Raw genomic sequence first — 19,795 nt, forward strand, 5'->3', positions numbered from 1 at the left:
AAGCAAAACATACTTTCTAAATTGCGTTATTGCGTTTTATTTTCAAGCATTGTATTGAAATGCATTTTAAAAAGAATTCATTGCAAATGTAAATTGTATGGGTGCACTACAATATTATCCGCACTGAAGTCAAAATTACGGTGGACAATTTAAAGCAGCAAACAAAAACTTACATTTGAAATATTGAATTGTCTGTTTTTGTTGAGTATGGGCACTTGCTTATCTTTTAGCAGGTAGGCTACAGTATCAATTTCGGTGTTTACAACTTCGCTTTGGTAAGAACTATGAAGCAATATTGTGATAAAACTATACATAATGGTGCTATATATATATATATATATAGGTGTGTGTTAGTAAATTGTCCGTTTAGGTTTTTTACGGCTTTTCCTACGTTAATTGAAGCAATAACCATTACAATCCAAATTCAAGAGTCTAAGATCATAGAGGCAGAATTCCTTACACGTTACATTGTAGCAAATTTCTGTTTCTTGAAGAGATGTACAGTAAAATGTTCTGTGGTAATACTTACAGAGTACATAATGGTCCCTATTGGACTGACATGTACCGAGAGTTGAATTAATAGTGGACATTTTCCCGAATGGTGAAGCAAAAAGACAAAAAAACGTAAAACTTATAATATATTTGACATTATTATTATTATTATTATTATTATTATTATTATTATTATTACTCGAGTTGAAATATCTGCATGATAGCACCCTCCGTTTACATTTTTAGTTTGGCATGTCTGACTTTTCACTACCGTGTAGGACAATTACAAAAACATTTAATCTGGCCAGAGACCGGCAACAATATACAAGCATACATCAATTATATTTTCTTGACCATATAAAATTATAATTTACAGACTTTTTAATTACTATACAATTTAGTGATTGGTGTTTCGATCTCTAAATAAGCAAACAGATAAAGACGTCTGTTAATGTTTACTTAACAGCGAAAACATAATTGTACAATTGTGAAATGAGTATGCTTGTTTTACAGTTATTTATTTCTTCACAACACAAACATTTTCAACACCATATGGTCCACTGTACACAAAATACGTAAAAAGAGAAATACCAGAAAATTTACTATTATAAGAAAAAAACAAAAGAAATACGCCAACAAATAAACTAACGGGATGGATACTAAGCACAGAACACATTTTTATACATTAGGACATGTAGTTGTACATACAATTCCTTTTTCGGATAAGCACTTCTATTTCAGCAAAACTGAAAGGTCCGGACACAAGATAATTTCAAATTAGGAAGTAGCACAGAAGAAGCAATTGCAATCAAAAATGAAATTTTTTTTTTAGATTTATTTAAATTGAATTTAAAAGATCTTTTTTTAGGTAGATTCATTATCAATTCCTAACTTTACAAAACAATTACCATGGTAGGTATGATTGTTATACTCAGTGCCATACAAAATGCGGTGAGCGAGTATCAGTCTACTATTCAATTTTCTGTTTTCCTACGATAGGGAGACACCTTCGCTACTCTTCGTCCTCTTCCTCCTCATCACCACCAGGTTTATCTTCATTGGGAGAGCTCTGGTCTGTGGTCTTATTCTCCTTCTTCCATTTCATGCGCCTGTTCTGGAACCAAATTTTTATCTGGCGCTCGGAGAGGCAGAGTGCATGGGCAATTTCAATGCGTCTCCGTCTGGTCAGGTAGCGATTGAAGTGAAATTCCTTCTCAAGCTCCAGAGTTTGGTAGCGCGTATAGGTCTGTCGGCCCCGCTTTCTGTCAACACCTGCAAATAAGTGAAGTATAAATTAAAGGTGGTAGACCAATACTCCTAGTAGTTTACTGCAAATGTAACAACGCGTAACATATACAATGTTCTATTTAGCACATCTGTTATGAAATCCAAGGTTAAATCATTCGAAATCGTTGTTATATATGTTGACATTGCTGGCGTGTTTTCATAAAAATTAACCACATATAGTTCAAGATAATGTATACTTGCTGTCCCTGAGTTATAGCCGTCAAGAAAACGCCTAGTTATTCTCAAATGAACACTACCAACAGTAGATAAGAAAAAGGAAACTAATATAAGAACTACCGAGAACGTATGCGTGTGGCCTTTTTACTCCAAATTATAGGCTGAACATATCTTTTGGAAGGCAGGACCTATCATACATCTCTTTCAATCAAGCTTTTAAGAGATATTGTCATAAATGGAAAAAAAATCACGTATAGAAATACATTATTTTAGCACATTAACTTAACTGTACCATGTATTTTTATAAACACACGGACGTGTGTGTTTATGTGGGGGGTTGGTCTGTGCGTGTGTGTACTATGTATGTATGTATGTATATCAATGTGTATATACTTACTGATGATAACAATAATAATAATAATAATAATTATTATTATTATTATTATTATTATTATTATTATTGTGCATTTCCTTGACATTCCTCTGTAGCGCACGTTTTCTCGGTTTAAGGCAACATAGCTAAGAGGGCATAAAACAGAACATATTCATGATATATCATGGATCTCAAAAGTCAGTTTAGCTATATGCTATGATGATGATGTCAAACAAGAAATGGAATAGTATTTCCAAGCGGTCTAAATTTCATTCGGAATAGAATAGGTTCTGTGATGGTATAAAAGTGTGGATGTACAGTAAAGTGTGACTATGAAAAAAGTAGAGTCTGATTATGAAAAAAGTCCTGATCCATAATTTTTGAGAATGACCAGCAGCATACCTACTTGATAAAGGTACAATAAAGGCACTTCATGAGGTATGTCTTCCTAAATACATAACCGTAATAAGAATAAGAATAAGAATAATACCAACCAATAAAACCTTTTATTTATAAAGCATCCTTAATACAAATGCATACATTACAAAGCATTTGAATATTACCTTTTTGCGTGCAGGTGCATCTAACAGTGACAGTGGTGCTTTTAAACAAAAGTTTTTTGGTGTTTATGAAAAACTAGTTATGAATTCAAGCACTGAACAGTTCTAGTGAACGTATACCATGTCTCTCGAATTCTCCTCCAGTAAATGTCACAATGCCTTTCTGAATTTTAATTTAAAGGGACTTTTGTCGATCGTAAATGTTGTGGCCTGCTCTGTACAGATAGACTGTGCTGCTTCGATAAGAATGTGCATTACTACAAACCATGCTTCGTCACTTACGCCTACCAGATTTGACACTAGTAAACTATTATTACTATTAGTGTATTAGTGTAATGTAATGTAATTCTGAGAGAGACCACTACGCTTGTATAGGTGTAGTCTGTGTGGGTGTGTGTTTGTGGGTGTGTGTGTGTGTGGTTTGGGGGAGGGGGGAGTGCTTGTTTGCCTGCGAGAAGGAGTCAGGGGGAGACAGAGGGGGGGGGGGGGGGGGGGGACTGTTGGTATGAGCCCTGCTGCAATGTATTGTTGTTCATGTTTTGGACTTCTTTAAGGGGTGGGTGTCCATCAACAACAATTTTTACCAGTGTTTCACAGAAAAAGTATGTTGCTTTCAATTGAGATTTTACCAGGCAAGCTCAATTCTGAAGACCAGATTATTCTACCACCCAAATCCAATCAATGATAAGAGACCTCAGTAGCTCACAGATGTATACCACTCCTTTTGTAACAGGCATCCATGTTCACAAGGCCTTGTATTCTCAATAATCACCAACCCCGGTTAACTATTGTACATAGAGATGGGTTCACATTTTTTCATGTTTTATGGCCAAGTATAGCCTATTCAGCCTGATTCAATGTGATCGGAACAGGCACGAGTTTAACGATACAAATGAGACTCACTCATTCAATTGAGCTTGAACTTTAAATCCAATTTAAAAAGAGAAAATGTTGTCTCATTCTATCAAAACAGCCATCAAGACCTGCTCAGGGTGTAAAGCATGCCTGCTTCATCCAAAACTATATAAATATGAATATTTCATGCAATAGTCCTTCAACTGAAATACAATTTATTCGAAAACTTGCAGAAAACATGACATGTTTGTGTATCATAAACAGGAGCTTAATGACGGAAAATCCGATTAAATTGATTTAAGTCGTATTATTGCACCAGCGGCTCACAATGGAGGGAACAGCTGCAATAGAGAACTGAATACTACTCTTCTAAATTCGGGCAAACAATAACCAGGATTCTCTAAAACCTGGTGGTTACATAATTACATGACATCACGGACTGAAAGTGATCATTTAATAAACGCACACGAGAACATGTATGCTTAAGTGGCTGTTGCCTCTGGGTCAAAACCCACGACGTCATACTTAAAAACACTTTAATTAAGCATCTCCACACAAATACTCACTGTAAATACAAATATACTATCCTTGTGTATAATAAGAACTATGAACACAGAATTTGTTCAGTTTTCACTCAAGACGCATCTTACATGAGTAATAAAACACATTATAGAGGTATTTTTTTAACCGGCTGCTCAGCAGTGGCCACACAGTGCTACCTTCACACTATCAAAGCGCTGAGGGGCGCTAAGATGTAAAGGTACTACTGTTAGCTGTAATTTTTTTAATGTTTTTTGAAAATATTACCGAAATACTTTCTCGTAAAAATATATAGTCGATGATATATTAAAAATACAACATGACTGAGTCAAATAGTAAAAAATCCTGGCCATTTTCAAGGAACTCCAAAAAAATTATAATAATAAATAAAGTACGGCATGCCCTCAGTAAAATATAGCGTCGCTTCTCATGTTTCTCCTGAATACCGTGTCGGATGCTGAGGCCAAATGACACTGATACTAAACACCCACTGTAAGGTTTTTTCAATACAGTTGTAGCAAATGAATATTCAAGAGACAGAAATTACGGTTTTATGGACGGTCATACAGCAATAAACGATTGCGTAGTCAAAATACAAGTGAGCATAATTTACACAGTTTAACTCAATACTTTAAAATCAAGACGTTTCAAACCCTTGCATCCTATGTTTTAGGAAACGTGTGTCCCTGCCTTCCTGCTCTTATTTTGTATTTATTTGTTTTGCTAACATACCTGTACTTCTCATCCACGGGTAGATCCGGAAGTTGCCCTCATCTTGCTGAACGCAGTCCCGTTGCTCTGCTTTGCCACAACTGGACTGCTTGGTTGGGTCTCCGGTGCACACCATGGACAGGTTCTGATCAAAGGGGGAGCAGTGCATGTTGAAAGATCCGGCATTGAGGCCATATCCGGCCGGGTACATGCTCTGGTTCTGGGGGTGCATGCTCCCTCCGCTGCTATACAGTCCCGGCATTGAGGAGAAGGCACTGCCACCGGACCCCGAGCCATAGCCGCTGGCTCGCTGAGAACTGGACGCAAAAGCGCACGAAGTTTGCTCGGGAAATACCCCGGTTGGGAAAACCGAATTTGCAGCTTGATATTTGGAAAACAAAGCATTCGCATAATACAATGAACTCATAATTTGGCCGCGTGATTTGTAGGCCGGGTCGTTTTAGTGTCGGTTTTACGATGTACCGTGATATATTACAGAATTACAGTCCAGATTTACACCAAAAGCTCCTCTTTTTCCTCAGGGGCCACGTGATAGCGGACACGTGATTTACAATGGCCCAATGGTAAAGAGACATCATACAGTTTCATTAATGTGGAAAATGCTGTACAGTTTAGATTTATAAAATATATTGAATTATTTCCTGTAAGTAAGTTAAAGCTACGTACAGGGAAAATAAGTGAACATTACCATGCAATCGATAAACGGTGTCCGAGCGCGCAATACGACCTGCCTCATAAAATGTATGCTTTTAACTATGCATAGAACGGAAACTTATAACTAGACCACGGCACGCTGGGATCCACATTAATAAAAAGAAAGCTATTTTGGTATCGATTTGATATCGACAAAATATATCCATGCGAATACTCAAGAGTTTCCTGTTCTTGTCGCAGTCGCCGTAGTTCTGTGTTCTGCTTTGACCGCGCTCTGTCTGTGGTCGTGTCCAAAGTAACACACGATCTCTCTAGTTTATTCATATAGGCATCTCTTTGCCTGGAGTCACACGAAGACGCATTGTTATCAACTCGGTCAACGAGGCTAATGATGTGGTTACTAAAAAGGGAAACGAAGCTAACCGAACCATAACATCAACTCAGCTAACACGCAAGTATAATGTTTTCCTTTTAGAACAAAATATTAATACAGACATACTCTGATTCAATTACGTTTTAGATGGATAAAGTCTAATTCACAAAGCTAGTTCATAGGTGTACATTTTCATGTCCCATATGTGTCTTATCAGTGTGTAGGGCATTCACGCAACATGTTGAGGGTATTCACGCAACATTCAACTCATCAAAACATGTATTCAGCCTATGGTTTGATTTCTAATTCGCCGTTCAGGAGTCACGTATTCGTGATACGTCGCACATAAGTTTTACAAATACAGTAAAAGCAATCAAACTCCAGCTACCGAGGTCCATAGCTATTCTGTGTTTTAGGTGTAAATCTTAGGACCGACGTTCCGTTCCGGCCTACAGGCTAGCTTGTGGTTGGGATTGTCCCTGCAATGACAGTCGACAGTCTCTGTGGTCTGTACCTTGGAGGAAATGGAGAAGAGAATAGTAATGATGTCATGGATTCTCGCCTGTAAACTTTATTGTAGCCCCTTCTCTTCTACCGTTTCCAGGGTTAGACAATAGAACAAAGTGACGATGAACAATAAAGTATATCAGCACCTCCCCATAAACTAATTCACGTGTACAGTACACATTCTGTTTCACAGTAAACGAAGCCTTTTTATTTATTTTATTTTTGCACTGTGCGCATGCTTACCCAGGAAAGGAAAACACAATACCAGAAACAGACTAATAAGGACAAACGTAAAAAAAGAGAGAGAGAGCACCTACAGCATAAATAGGCAGTTTCATGTTGTTGGAATTCTTCATTTGCTACGTTATTTGTTACGTTATTTCATCAAAACAATGGACAGGAACAGCAAAAAGTGCACCAATTAACTTAAGAAACCTATACAGCTGCCAAAGTAATTGTTATTGATAATATCCTAACAATAAAAACGTCACATAAATTGTTCCACAAATAAATGAGGCTATTTCATAACACTACAACAACTTCAGGTAAAAAGTAGAAACGCTTCACTTCCTCTTGTAAGTTTTAATTTATTGATATCCTACATCTGATACCATATTATTACGATTGATATTTATGATGCTCCTCTTATTTGTCCTCGCCATTTCCAGTCAGGAACAGCCAGTAGAGGATTGCAATGTTTCTCAGACGAAAGCCCGCATTGGTTATTCTTAGTCTCTTTCTCTGTGTTTATTTCAATATTTGTAGTCCTACATTTGTTTTGCTTTGTCACTGTCTTCTTCTCCTGCCGTCTGCGCCTCCTCGTTTTGGTCATTTTCTTTCCTCTGTTGCTCTATCGCCTCCTGCTCCGATTTGCTGCTGGGGAATTTGTCTTTGTTGTTCTCCTTTTTCCATTTCATTCGACGGTTCTGAAACCAGATTTTGACCTGCCTCTCGGTAAGTCCCAGGGCGTGCGAGACCTCAATCCGCCGCTTGCGGGTCAGGTAGGGGTTGAAAAGAAACTCTTTCTCCAGCTCCAGTGTCTGGTAGCGGCTGTAGGTCTGTCGGCCTCGCCTCCGTCCGGCAGCTACTGGCAAATAAAGTGGACACAGGTTCAAACTCGATCGCCATTCTACTGGCTAGCGCCTCCATTATTTGTTTTATTCTTCATCAGTATTAAATCACGCACAAAAATAATCAATATTACATTTCTTGGTATGAGGAAATACATTTTCTGGATGCAGAAATGCACATGTACACATACAAATAAAACGCATGGTTTCACCAATTGTAGCACGTAAAACGAAAAACACATCACCTGGCTTAGACATTCACCTTACAGGGAACTGAAGAGCTCAGCTCCAAGTAGCAGAAAGCCATAAAATGTGTAGTAAAACTGTGACCGCACCAGGGTAGAATACCAAAGGATTTTAGGGCACATAGACCACTTTCTCACGCGGTCATAAAACTATAAAGTGATTCACAAGTTTGGACACCATAAAGCAGTAAACGAGCTATTGTGTCATTCCCCGCGCGCAGGAAATGTGTCTCTTACACGATTGTGGGTCCTTTTGTTGTACTATTATACCCCTTCCTTTCACATCACAGTTTATATTTTATTTGGTGTCGTCTCACCTTGTGGTCTCATCCACGGGAAGAGTTGAGTAGGAGAGGGACTCTGCTCTGCGCTCTCTGCTTCCTCTCCGATGCCGTTCGCGGTCAGCTTGCAGTCGCTGTACTGGACTAAATCTGAGTCTTGGGTTCCGAATAGAGTTTGCCTTTGCAGCGCATCGTACCCATAGAAGTTGCCGGGTTCTCCGTGACAGGTTACGGCGCAAGGATTCTGTTGGTAAGGGGCAGTGGAGAGCGTGGATGCACCATGGTGGTAAAACTCCTGTATCTGAGTCGGATGTTGGAAAGTTCCTCCGGTACCCGGTCCATAAACTACAGTGGGTCTACCTCCCAGATCTTGTGCGAACCCTGTACATTCGTAATAATTGGGACGCAAAGAATCCCCACTTTTGTATTTTGAGAAGAGAGAATTGACAAAATAGGAACTCATCTTTTTGTTGTTGTTGTTGTTGTTGTTGTTTGTGTTTTAAGACTCGGTCGTTCTGGAGTAATAAAAGCACAGTGTTTCTCGGTTGAAGCCACGCTCAGTGATTCCCAAAATATAGATATATGTTGTATTTTAAGCACCCTTTAAATGTTCAAGCCACAATCATGCCGATTCCATAAAATCTCTTCCACTGAAGTGTTCCTGCATTACAATTCCAGTATGGGGTGCCAGTTCATAAACAGTTTTCTGTGATTTACTCCGCCGCAAATGAGTTGTTTCATATTTTGCAGTGTCTTTTCACGATAATTTGCATCTATTATCGCATCCTCATCCCATTGGCTTCGGCATTTCCACACGGACACTGCACTGCGCGCTTGTGATATGGAGAGAGTGAGAGAATGAAAAAGGGAGAAAAGAAAAAGGGGGAGAGAGGGTGTTGGAGAGAAAAGGGGGGTGAGTGAGAGAGGAGGGGAGAATATGCGCATTAATATATTCAACCGAGTAGTTAATGAGATATCTGCCGCTTTGCATTAGATCAAATGTATACGTACCCCCTCTTAAATGGATGGATTTTTAGGGAGTAGCTAATAGGCAACCAAAATGATGCACACTTAGTCGTTAATTTCAAAATTCAAATGAGGTATATTCGCTTTTTTAAATGTCAGGCTGCACTGGCAAATTGTAAAAGTACACGACTTAATTGCTATCAGTTTTAACAGGTCCAATAAATGTAATTGCTGTTCTTGAACAACTTGTCAAAGCATCTAACTCCATGGGTAGTCGCGCATTCACGACATACAAGACAGTCATATTTAACATTTTAATGATCATGCTTTTATAAATATGTTATTGATAAAGATTTAAAAGCCCTGGAAAAGAGATTCGCCACTGTTATAACAGTGAAAGCTGTTGTGAACGGTTTAGCAAACTATAAAATGTCATAAACGCCAACGTTGTTTGTTGTTTATAACGCACACAAAAACGCTGTTAAGATTTTATGAGGTTGCAAAACTGACTAGTGTAGTTAAGGATTCGACTTAGAACAACCCACTGATGTTGAAATCTAAATAATGTAAATTTAGCGGGTATCCAATGTGGAGCATAATTTCAATATGTTTTACAATAGAAACGTTCGTATTTTAACCCTCTATGCTTGGAAGAATAAAATACGATATGGCTACAAAGCATTGTTATCCTTGTAGCCGCCATGTATTGCAGTACAAACTCATTTTGAAAAAATAAAGAAAATAGAAATGAAATAAAAAAGATTCGCTTTGTTACACATATATAGTATATATAGGCTAGCATAAACACACACACATACAGAGAGAGAGAGAGAGAGAGAGAGAGAGAGAGAGAGATAGAGAGCTGTGCGTGTGTGTGCACAACTATAAATAAGCAATAACATACAATGGAAATTTAGGGAAAAAACTAATTAACTAATTCTAAAAAAATTAAATGAACTACCTCTAAATATATGTAATGTGGGCTTTTTTGGCGTTCAATTAAAGTGGGGATTGTTCTTGTTTCAGGTATTTTATATTCTATAATATAGAATATAAAATACTAGCGTGAGTTTTCGGATTATTTTCCATTACACGATCTCGTAATACGCACTATGTTTATCAAATATAATATTTATATATATTGTACACAAAAATAAAATATGTCTGCGCACTTTTAATGAAAATGACATGCGCAATTATGGTGATTTTTCTCTGACACTGCGATTGTCCATTTCTGAATGTTACAATGGAGGCTATTAAGTATAGTCATTTCAACTTGTTTGTTATTCGATATGGTTAAATATTTGTGGGTTAAATATTTTCTATTTTAAGTACATAAGAAGAAAATGTAAATCTGGTCTCAGAATATGGTCTCAGACATGTAATCCATATATCAAGCCTTTTACTCGTTAAAGTAGCAGAATGCTTACACGTTCACGTAACTTACATGCCTTTTGACTTTAATTGTGCATGAGCTTAGAATGTAACTGTAAATATTTCCGGAATAATACATTTGTTAAGACTGAAATGTTTACCGCAACAAAATAATGAAACCTATTTGTTTTCAGTTTAATTGTAGGTACGTTTTCAGTCATGCCATGTGCACATTGAATACAACCACAAATGAATGATCATCATAAAAGACTACAAAAACTACATAAAAGACATCCGTCAGATATTTCATACATTTCTGTAATACAATGGAGGAAGCGTCATTTAAAAACTGTAGATGGAATATTTTCTTCTTTTTTTCCCCGAGGATGCAGATCCGTTTTACATCTTCGCGAGATTTTCTTCTACATTTTATTGCGTGTTTGATCGAACACGATTTTGCACATATTGGATGTTCTCGTTGTAGATAGTTGGAAAATTTCTTGGAAAGAAACTTAAGTTGGATGTAAAACTGGTGGTCTGGGCCTCAGCAGACTTAAATCACAGAATAAAGTGTAAGCTTATTTTGATGGAGCAATATCGCCACCCTGCGGTTAACAGTTGTTATGCCATGTATAAAGTCTGAATTGTGAAAACTTGCGTTCCATATAGCATTTGTCTCTTTAACGTAGCTCTTTAAGTGTAACATGCTTGCTATCGGTTTATTTGAAAATATAAATTTAAGGACATGTATGATGAATATTACAAAAGCCCAATTATCTGGAACATGCCTATGATCAGTCAAAGCAAAATGTATTCCATTTGAAGCGTTTTACATGATATTGGAATGGATATCTTACCGGAAAAAAACACGATTCTCAGGTTGGTAAACGAAAAATACAATCGTTTTGATTGGCTCTGAAATTTCACACAACAATTAGGATATAATAATAAATAAAACACATTATTTTATTTTTTATTTATTTATTTTTACACAAACTGTCATTAGCCTACATTCAAAAACATTAGCAGAAGTTAATTGCAAAATATTTTTTTCATAATTTGACTATACTGGTATGTATAGCTTACTTCTGCATTATCATGAAATGACCCTGTTAATATTTTAAATGTGTTTTACATTTGAAAATAAATCATTTTGAATTTAAACTGAACGTTAAATTACTTGAGAAAACATATTCTGCATTCTGTAAATATATAACAACTAATTAAAATATTATTTCACGCAACTGAATAATAATAATAATAATAATAATAATAATAATAATAATAATAATAGGCACCATCATCATCATCATCATAATCATCAATTTACAGTTGGCTAACACATAATCGCTACAATGTCGCCTATAACAGTATTATTCCGAATCTTCTGATGAGCATGATAATAATGAGGCTTGTTGCTTTTAGTGTTAAATTTAGATTACATTTTATACATTCTAAAATACAAGATACAGAGTTACACTAATCGGCACTAATTATTTTTAACGGCGCTGTTAAATTTCTACTTTTCTTTTAACCGTCCTAAGTGACCGACTCAGCAGAAAAAAGGACGGGCATAGAAGATTCACATTTGAAAAGGGGGGAAAGCTTCTATTGTTTCTGATTCCGAGACCAAACAATCGACCATTCTGCTACAAAATGGAGACCCGAGCCTGGGCGCAGGGCTGTAAACACATTAGGGTTCGTTTTTCCAGACGTCTCGCCAGAACCTTTTTGTAGCGTTTTATGGCCCGCTATCTGGCAGGCTTGGAGTGCCCGGAAATTGAACAAAAGAAGGAGTCCCAAGCATAAGGCACAGCTAAACATCTTAACGTACAGGCCAGGTCATACAAATATCCATCACGCGAAAAGTGAAAACAATAAACACAGGGCAAATGCAAAGAAAATGCACACACATTCCAGGTTCGATGATAATATTTCCAGTACTCAGCCATTTAGGTGAATACTTGAAACTTTTCTTTTCCTTAGGTTTGCTTTACAGCCGTTTAGTTCTTAACCTTCAGAAATTTATACCCTATAAAGTTTTATTGCGGTCATATTCTTTTATTGCGGCTCACCACACTGAATTTTCTTTCGCTTTTATGACAGTAGACTTACCATCCCCTCCTCCAAAGCAAGCACGGGCATCCTTTTTGAGATGTTTGTATCCCCTTAGAAAACCAAAATAAAACACCGGAAGAGGGCTGGTGATCGAAAGAAAATCTTGAACGTGTGCAATTTGCGACCCAAAATATTATTCGTTGAAGAAAAATAACTATGCAAGGAGTAATTCAGAAAATAATTATATTTCATCTCACTTCCAGCTATTGTGACAGAATGGCCTTTTTAAAAGCAAGTTTCTCGCCGGATAAGCCTAGGCCTATCTCACGACGCATTGTAAAATTCAAAATAGCGGCTTGTATTTCTGCAAATGCCGACACAGACAATTAAAGGAGAGAGTAAGACATGGTATAGGTCTACTTTTATTTTCTACTTCAAATTGAAGTTAACATTTGCGTACATACATAACACGAACGACTATTTTCTAGCTAAAGTTTCCGGTGAAAATGGCATTATAATATATTTATAAAGCTCTTGATTCAAAATAAGCCTGAGCACTAATATATATTTTTTTCAAGAACAAAAAGTTCAGGATCAGATTATTTTCTTTTAATCATTAGTGCTGACGCCTTACAGTAGGCTGCTGCACCGTATCATGATGGACTAGACAATGCTATTTTATAAACTAAAGTAATGCAACAACTCTCATGTTGTTTCAAAACTAACTTTGAGTTACAATTAAATACAAATCTCTCAAAGCACATGATCATACTTTTAACTCATGCCTTTCATTGAAATGCATTCGTAAAATGGAACTACAAAAGTGGGACATCATTTTTAATAAATTAGGACTTGTGTATTCCTATACGATACAAGTAAGGTTAAACTACTACATTCATTTAAAAATTAATAAAAACGAGAAACATTAGTTAGACTTAAATTGTTTAATATCGACCCAGAATTAACAGTGCCATCGAAACATCACAGATCAACAAACAAAATATAACACAAGACGGAGATCGGATTGGGAGAAGTACAATGAAACAAGCCACTAGATTAGCATTATCACAAGATATTTATTAATTAAACGTATTTCTGGAATCACTTGGTTCTTAGATCACATCAGGGTTTAAAAACTCAAACTGCAAGGAAGCCACGGAGACTTCGCGTGGAACAGAATGTGATAACGGCATACGTCGCAAATCAGATAATTATGCCTATGTCTTGTTTCATAGCCTACATACAGTCAGACAGACCCCTGACGCCGGAGACACTTGGTAGACTACATGGCATTTTAAGAAAGAACAACGCAAAATGCTACCACAGTAAACAACGATCGCAGTTCAGAACGAAACAAAGCATTACAAACAATAATAAAAACCGATAAACGGCGCTTGTTTTCATTCAAGTATGACTCTTTCCCAATCCAACAACCAAAACCCTCGAAAAATACAAAATATAGGATTAGCATAAGAAGAGACGTTATTGATGTATTTACAATAAATTATACACGTCACCCCCTCATGTATGTTCGCTAAAAAGTGGTGCACTTTATTTTGTAAAGGCTATTAGGAAAGAAACACAAACATGTCTATGGAATCCAATACGCTGAATTACAGTGAAGGATGCGCAGCAATGATAACAATGTAAACGTTTTATTCATAGCTCTGGAGTTTTGACTAATACAAAACGAGATCCATTTGTCTCATATCAGCTCTCCTTTCATTTCTGTGTCACATACAAATACGAGTTCTTAGTGATTTCTTTGAATTTACTATATCTTTCCTTCAAATACATCTATTAGCCTACTTAGTCTGAGTCAATCAAGACTTAATATAAGTTAAACTGGCTACTAGTGTTTTTAAACATAATAACAGTGGTTGCCTTGACAATCTAGTACACCGCATATTCACTGTCGTTTGACCCTTTCTTCGGAAAGGATACGTTTCCCTAAAACAGATTTTATTATGAAAAATAAAATACCCATTACAAAATACCCGCATAAATACAGTCCTACCACAATATGAATTAAATGTTAAAATCAGTTGTATTCCATAAGCGCTCAGAATAACATTTCTTATTTCCAGTGAAACAAAACCTACAAATGTGTCGTAGACGTATATTCGGTTCATTTCAGATGAAATATTTTAAGTCACAAGGCAATTCAGGAGTAAATTAAATGTCCGGTAACACATTTATTCAGGAATTAACTCTGTGTGCATTGCATGAGTCAAATGTTTGAAAATAAACACTGTAAAATGTCCGTGAATTTTACAGAAAAAGTCTGCAAAATAGCTAATGTAAAACAGCTGAAATGTAAATAAGTGTATTATTTAAGGTTAAACAGCATAATATATTTAACATTTGTTAAATATACAATATACCTGATACCGTATGCTTAACATAGTGTTATCGTTTTTCCAGAACTTCATACGGTAAATTTCGGGCAACCCAATAACCAGTATTTTACCGTAGAATGTACGCTAAACAGTGTAGACTAAAGGAAAAATAATCGAAATACATTTTGCAATTTACAAGCTGAAATGTGAAGAACATCAATATACCACATCTTTCAACCTATACACGATCGATTCTCTCATAGATAAACTTGCAAAAACATTACGTTTCCAACCCAAATTAAGGTTAATAACATTAGATTATTGTAGTAGTAGTAGTAGTAGTAGTAGTAGTAGTAATATTAATAATAATAATAATAATAATAATAATAATAATAATAATAATAATGATAATAACAATAATACAATTGTGTATGCTGATGAAAATAATCAAATTATATTTATTTATTAACTGTATCTGTATAGCATCGTACAAGGGCGTGAGAAATAAATACTTATTAAAACTAATAAAGTAATAGAACAAATAAAAAGTAATTAAGGAATGAAAGCATAGGCTACTACAGTTTCACTAGTGCTACGACAACTAGACTACTACTATACTATATGTAAAGTATACGGTCAGCTGGGTAACTATATATCTTGTGGGGTTCTCTTTAAAAGCTGGAATGTTTGATTACCAATAAAAACAGTATTAAAAGATCTGAAACAACTATGCATTTATATCCATTTCCTGTAGTGTCCATAACGTGCAGATGAAAGAGACCAAATGAAAGAACAGCAGTAATCCCTGTTAGTGTGTTTTCTTTGATCCATCCTAGTGCTAATCCTTGGGCTGGTCCTTATTCATTTTCTTCATTTTCATCCGTCGATTCTGGAACCATATTTTGACTTGTCTCTCTGTCAAGTTCAGCTGGCGAGCTACCTCGTGCCTCCTATCCCGGGTGAGGTACATATTGAAGAGGAACTCCTTCTCAAGCTCCAGAGTTTGGTACTTGGTGTATGGGCACCGCTTCTTCCGAGAAGAACGCGCATGTAACCAGTTGGCAGATGGGTTATCTGTGAACAAAAGTTTAATCAATAGTTTGGAAATGTCATCGATATTGAAACCTAAATAAATGCAACGCTGTCCAAATTAACCAACAACAAGCTGTCTGAATTCACAGTGACATTTCTGCACACATCATTACACTCACTCACGGAAAGCACACAGCACTGGATGTAGGACAGTAAACAGCAACAGCTCTGTGATTAAATGCTGATGAATATCTGAAACATGATTCAACTATGTAAATTCTGCAAGTTCAATAATATTTTTGCCATCAATTTAAGACAGAGGACGTTTTCCCTTTTCGTTCATGAGCAGTGATACTGGTTCACGTCGAACATTTTATATCTACCTCCGGCATTCCCTAAAATACTTTCTTAACCAACCATAAATTATCTGCCCATTGACACCACTATTTCGAAAACTCAAGATCCCTGAACATATCATGTCCTCACGATATTATGACAGCAAAGCATTCGTTTTCCAGAGTGTGTGGAGGTAGGGGTTTATTACATCATATTGATTGCATACTCTCCTAAAGCGATAATTATTGGTTTTATTATTAACAACTCTTGCAACTGAGAGACTTCAGACAACATAAATTGTGTCAAATAAGACATGTAATATGAATGGCGTCCACTTCAACCACAAGGAAGGTGGCCTAAAATTACATTCTCTTAGAGTTGATCGTCTCCGTATTTATGGAGAAATATGCAGCAAATTATGAAAAGTAGTCGGTCTCTGAAGAGGCAATGTTACCTCCATGTTGCTCAGTCGAATGAAGAAGTAAATCCAGATACATAATTTTCCAGCAGACGCTGAGGATTAAGAAACTGCGTTTCAGACTGCTATGTTACTATTCACTGGAATACACTATTATTTAAAGAGAAGTTTTGTACCCCATGTAGCCCCCTTACGTGATATCACTGCATATAACTGTACAAATGGAGTGCTTGAACTGAGACTAACTGCCTTTAAATGGGATATTAGTACCAGTTCCGAGGACATGTAGAATTGGAATTTATCCCTTGTCAGGTAATACCTTTTTCCAGACGTATCAACTAGGAAATAGAGTGGTATAGGCCCCTGAAGCGATAAGCCCTGTCGTGCCATTTTGAAGAGGTAGGCCCACTCCAAAAAAATGATGTTTTAGGCGAGAGTTCAGGACCAAAGACTCCATGGTGCCAGTTATTTCTCTCTGAACGACTCCTCCCATTCCATACTTCCAGAAAGAGTGTATTGTCCTATTATGCCAACTGTCTGAACAAGTATAAATCCTTGATACCATTTTAACTGTATCATAGAAAATCCCCCCAAGGACCTAATTCCATATGTAAAACAGCACAGTCAACCAAACATAACAGAAGAATGTATTTTGATATTGCAGCTTCCAGGCATACATACATACGACGTTTTGTTGCATTTTCTGTTATAATCTCTCCGACTGTTGGGATGATAACATATTTGTATCAAGAAAGGCGTTGTGTTTCTCATTAAAATTGCCTCGCATTTAATGTCTGTTATGTCTGTCGGATCCCAAGAAACAGGTAACATCCTCATATATAACTTCGTAAACTTCATGGGCAATAAGCGTTTTCACATACGGGCCACTGACAACATAAAGAGCAAGGTGTAATTCCACTCCACTATTTTGTCCTGTAATTTATTTTGGAGCCTCGACTAGCAAAACACAATATAAAATAAAATACAGGATTCCACGTGAGTTCCATATAACCAAATAAATGCAACTACGAACTTTAACAGTAGGCTACAGTAACCTACTTTAATTCCAGTCACCTAGTTTTAAAAACATTTTCTCCCATGCATCAGTACAGTATGTACAGCACGTAGTCATTTAAACAAAGTTAGCTGGCTGGACAATGATGCAATTGAGGTACTTGTCCAGCACAAACAAGGATAATTATTAAAAATAATGCATAGGCTAATCAAGAAGCCTTGTTAGTAGCCTATATGGAAATCTAGATTCAGTTTTTATAATTTTACCAAAAATCACCGATGATACTCAAGCTATTAGTCACTAGTTTAATCAAGCCGCCACTAAGAACGATTGGTCTGATTCGCAAATGCGTAGCTTTCTTTGTATAAAAAAAAAATAAAAAATTGCTTTTCGTACAAATGCAAAAGCGATTCACTCGCTGGTCAAGCTATCCAGAACTTCCTTTCCGGATTTTGGACTGCAGTCCAGTGCTCACATGAAAAACTCCGGAAAACAATCAACCAACATGTATGTTACAGAATATATTTTCATATTCATAGTCTTACACACGGACCGTTAGCTCCGTTAAATAAGTGAATATGAAATATTTCATTAAATAGCTTGACAGAAGCAATAGTAAGACTAATACGAGCCGGCGTCTAAAGCAAAAAAAGTCACCTTTAACGAGTGTAACGGGACAATCTACTTATACACCAGCAGCAGTTACCACTGGCAGTTACCGAGGAACGAGTCTGAGGAATCCACGACGGAATACAGCCACGAAATGGTAGTGAACCGAACACGTGCAAACCTCCAGAAATCCACAACAGGACTATAGTCGGTCTGTAGCTCATTGAAGCTGACACGAGAGGCAAGTGCGTAGTACATCCGATACACCGATTGGCATGCAGTTCTGATCAAATGTACACGTGTGAATCATCAGAATATCACATTAAAGAAATGCAACAGAATGAACTAGCTGTTCTGTCACATAGCCTATTGCTTAGTGGTTCTGTGAGTTGCCCCTCTTTGTTCTCGTTTTATGGCAGCCTTTAAACGCTTTACAGACTGTTTACTTCCTCTTTTTATAACTTACTTTGATCGGGCCCCTCTTTGTCTTCGCTACCGTCACAAATATCCTTATTGTCCTCGAAACTGGAGCCTTGATTGGAATTAATATCCCTAATAGAAGGCGACTCCAAATTATACTCGTGCTCTCCAATTTTTGGGTTCTCGTCCAGATTTCCAAGTAGCGGTTCTAGCTTGACTTGGCCCTGTCCAGCCAGGGAGTCGGACCTCGGGGCCGGATCAAGCCAAGTACGAAGGTACCTAGGATCCGATGAAGGTTGAGCTGGGATATATGGATGGTAGACCGCGGGTAAACCATTGGAAGCGTGGGGATTAAAAGGATTCCAGGACGCGCTGAAAACAGGAGGTTTAGGCTGAAAGCTGCAGGAGGGGAACTCTGGATGCTCACAGTGTCCTCCCGACTGCCTGGAACCTGAATACTGTACATTAGAAAACCTAGATGAGGTCGGATCTTCGCTTTCATGACTTATGAGAGAATCGACATAGTAATTGCTAAGAGTTCCAGAAATTGACATTCTTAGACATTATACAACGAACGTTTCATTTAATGGAAATATGTATACGACACAAAAAGGTTTGCACGCTATTCTATTCGACTTCCTGGCCAACAAAGTAGAGCGGGGCTGCTGTGTGTGTTGTGTGCTCCAGGAGAAATGATTGGTCAGACTTTTTTCGTGAGCCTGATAAAGCGTCAATGAGGTGTAAATCAATCCGCCAAGGGGCAGCGCTGAGCTCTCCCTTCTCTCACTAAGCATATTTTTTCTGTTTAAAATTTCTCTTAAAAAAGCAAAAGCAATATAAGCCTATAAGCACATACCTCGTCAATATAGTTAAATTATGGATGGCCATGACATTATTATGAAGAAATCCACATTATAGAATAAACAAATGTATGACAGTATACGGCTTAAGTAGGCTATCAAATGATAAATAGTTCAGATTTTGAACATTTCGATAACAGTCCAAATATTTTAGATATTTACGTTTAACTCGATAATGAATGAATAAAGGGTAATGATGAAGCAAGTATTTCCTTTCTCTTC

At 36.9% G+C, this 19,795-nt stretch overlaps 3 protein-coding genes across 4 annotated transcripts; all 3 read right to left on the reverse strand.

Moving 5' to 3' along the window:
• Positions 1 to 989: 989 nt before the first annotated feature.
• LOC118220152 (homeobox protein Hox-B7-A-like) lies at positions 990 to 5,513 on the reverse strand. The gene is made up of 2 exons (XM_035403814.1): positions 5,017 to 5,513; positions 990 to 1,764 (listed from the first exon to the last, which is right to left on the reverse strand). The coding sequence occupies exons 1-2, from the start codon at positions 5,420 to 5,422 to the stop codon at positions 1,505 to 1,507; spliced, it is 666 nt and encodes a 221-aa protein (XP_035259705.1). The 5' UTR covers positions 5,423 to 5,513; the 3' UTR covers positions 990 to 1,504.
• A 535-nt stretch (positions 5,514 to 6,048) lies between these two features.
• hoxb8b (homeobox B8b) lies at positions 6,049 to 8,979 on the reverse strand. 2 transcript variants are annotated; one of them, XM_035403810.1, is made up of 2 exons: positions 8,183 to 8,979; positions 6,049 to 7,634 (listed from the first exon to the last, which is right to left on the reverse strand). In XM_035403810.1, exons 1-2 carry the CDS (start codon positions 8,607 to 8,609, stop codon positions 7,318 to 7,320), a joined length of 744 nt encoding a protein of 247 aa, XP_035259701.1. In that variant the 5' UTR covers positions 8,610 to 8,979; the 3' UTR covers positions 6,049 to 7,317. The 2 variants fall into 2 exon arrangements, with proteins under 2 accessions (XP_035259701.1, XP_035259700.1); XM_035403809.1 differs by having other exon boundaries at positions 6,049 to 7,637.
• A 6,341-nt stretch (positions 8,980 to 15,320) lies between these two features.
• Positions 15,321 to 19,386, reverse strand: LOC118220148 (homeobox protein Hox-B9a-like). Its single transcript, XM_035403811.1, has 2 exons — positions 18,760 to 19,386; positions 15,321 to 15,957 (listed from the first exon to the last, which is right to left on the reverse strand). The coding sequence occupies exons 1-2, from the start codon at positions 19,265 to 19,267 to the stop codon at positions 15,722 to 15,724; spliced, it is 744 nt and encodes a 247-aa protein (XP_035259702.1). The 5' UTR covers positions 19,268 to 19,386; the 3' UTR covers positions 15,321 to 15,721.
• Between the last annotated feature and the right edge of the window lie 409 nt (positions 19,387 to 19,795).

Source organism: Anguilla anguilla, chromosome 2 (genome assembly GCF_013347855.1).
Source record: "Anguilla anguilla isolate fAngAng1 chromosome 2, fAngAng1.pri, whole genome shotgun sequence".
Taxonomy (NCBI): domain Eukaryota; kingdom Metazoa; phylum Chordata; class Actinopteri; order Anguilliformes; family Anguillidae; genus Anguilla; species Anguilla anguilla.

Excerpts from the sequence above, each read along its gene's own strand:
- LOC118220152 (XM_035403814.1), bottom strand. The coding sequence starts at position 5,422 with ATGAGTTCATTGTATTATGCGAATGCTTTGTTTTCCAAATATCAAGCT. Across the intron at positions 1,765-5,016 it reads CCCGTGGATGAGAAGTACAG|GTGTTGACAGAAAGCGGGGC; the intron begins GTATGTTAGCAA and ends ACTTATTTGCAG.
- hoxb8b (XM_035403809.1), bottom strand. The coding sequence starts at position 8,609 with ATGAGTTCCTATTTTGTCAATTCTCTCTTCTCAAAATACAAAAGTGGG. Across the intron at positions 7,638-8,182 it reads CCCGTGGATGAGACCACAAG|TAGCTGCCGGACGGAGGCGA; the intron begins GTGAGACGACAC and ends TTTATTTGCCAG.
- LOC118220148 (XM_035403811.1), bottom strand. The coding sequence starts at position 19,267 with ATGTCAATTTCTGGAACTCTTAGCAATTACTATGTCGATTCTCTCATA. Across the intron at positions 15,958-18,759 it reads CAAAGAGGGGCCCGATCAAA|ATAACCCATCTGCCAACTGG; the intron begins GTAAGTTATAAA and ends TTTTGTTCACAG.